The sequence below is a fragment of the Nothoprocta perdicaria genome, unplaced genomic scaffold (genome assembly GCF_003342845.1).
Source record: "Nothoprocta perdicaria isolate Ctin4 unplaced genomic scaffold, notPer1 scaffold_314, whole genome shotgun sequence".
NCBI lineage: Eukaryota > Metazoa > Chordata > Aves > Tinamiformes > Tinamidae > Nothoprocta > Nothoprocta perdicaria.
In genome coordinates, this window is record NW_020455549.1 from 25,496 (window position 1) to 26,607 (window position 1,112).

Here is a 1,112-nt window from a genome sequence, read left to right on the forward strand (position 1 = left end):
CTCCAGCCCTTGTGGCACCTCCACCATCTCCAGCCCTTGTGGCACCTCCAGCCCTTGTGGCACCTCCACCATCTCCAGCCCTTGTGGCATCTCCAGCCCCTTGTGGCACCTCCACCATCTCCAGCCCTTGTGGCACCTGCAGCCCTTTGTGGCATCTCCAACCCTTGCAACACCTCCAGCCTTTATGGCATCTCCAGCCCTTTGTGGCTCTTCCAGCTCTTGTGGCACCTGCAGCTCCTGTGGCACCTCCAGCCCTTTGTGGCATCTCCAGCCCCTCCACCATCTCCAGCCCTTGTGGCACCTCCAGTCTCTCCACCATCTCCAGCCCCGTGCAACAACTTTGGATGATCCCAACGTCCCCGCTCTGCTGTGTCCCTGGCCACACATGATGTCCTTGTCCCCATGCAACGTCCCCGGCTCAGTGTCCCCAATCCCATGCAACATCCCTGACACGGGCAATATCCCTGGCCCTTGCGATGTCCCCAGCCACCTGCGATGTCCCTGGTCCCATGCAACATTCCCCGCTCCTGGTTCTGGGCACAGCGCGGCCCTGTCCCAGGGTCCCCGTGCAGCCTTGCGGGTGCTCAGAGCACCCACGCACCCTGCACGTGGGTCCTGCTGCTCGGATGCGCACCCAGCCCATGGGACAGGGGCCTCGAGGGGCTGGTGGGTCCCTGGGACCCCGAGGGAGGGAGGGAGGCTTCCCGACGGAGCCTTTCCCGAGGGCTTCCCTCAGCCCTGTCCCAGCACATGGATCTGGACGTGCCCATGGCAGGGAGGGATTTGCGAGTGCCAGGGAGGGCTGGAGCCGGCACAGCGCTCCCGGCGCTGCCGAAACGCTCCGGCCTGCCGGGATTSGCCCTTCTCCGCAGGTACGAGATCCCGGACACGCAGACGGCCGACGAGCGGCAGCTGGAGATCCTGCAGGACAAAGCCAATTTCCGCAACTTCAAGCCCAAGCCGTTCAACATGCTGGAGTTCTACGACCGGGCCGGCCACGACATCCGCGAGATGCTGCTGTCCTGCTTCTTCCGCGGGGAGCAGTGCAGCCCCGAGGACTTCAAAGTGGTGAGTGCCGGACACGGTGCCGGCGGCTCCCGCTGCCGGCGGAA

At 65.0% G+C, this 1,112-nt stretch overlaps 1 protein-coding gene across 1 annotated transcript in view; it reads left to right on the forward strand.

Annotated features, from left to right (window-relative positions):
- LOC112950285 (acid-sensing ion channel 1-like) overlaps positions 1 to 1,112 on the forward strand; it is a 5,280-nt gene that overhangs the window by 844 nt on the left and 3,324 nt on the right. Inside the window, exon 2 of the mRNA XM_026042782.1 lies at positions 873 to 1,084. Coding sequence (XP_025898567.1) covers positions 873 to 1,084 — 212 coding nt within the window. The remainder of the gene's footprint in view (positions 1 to 872; positions 1,085 to 1,112) is intronic.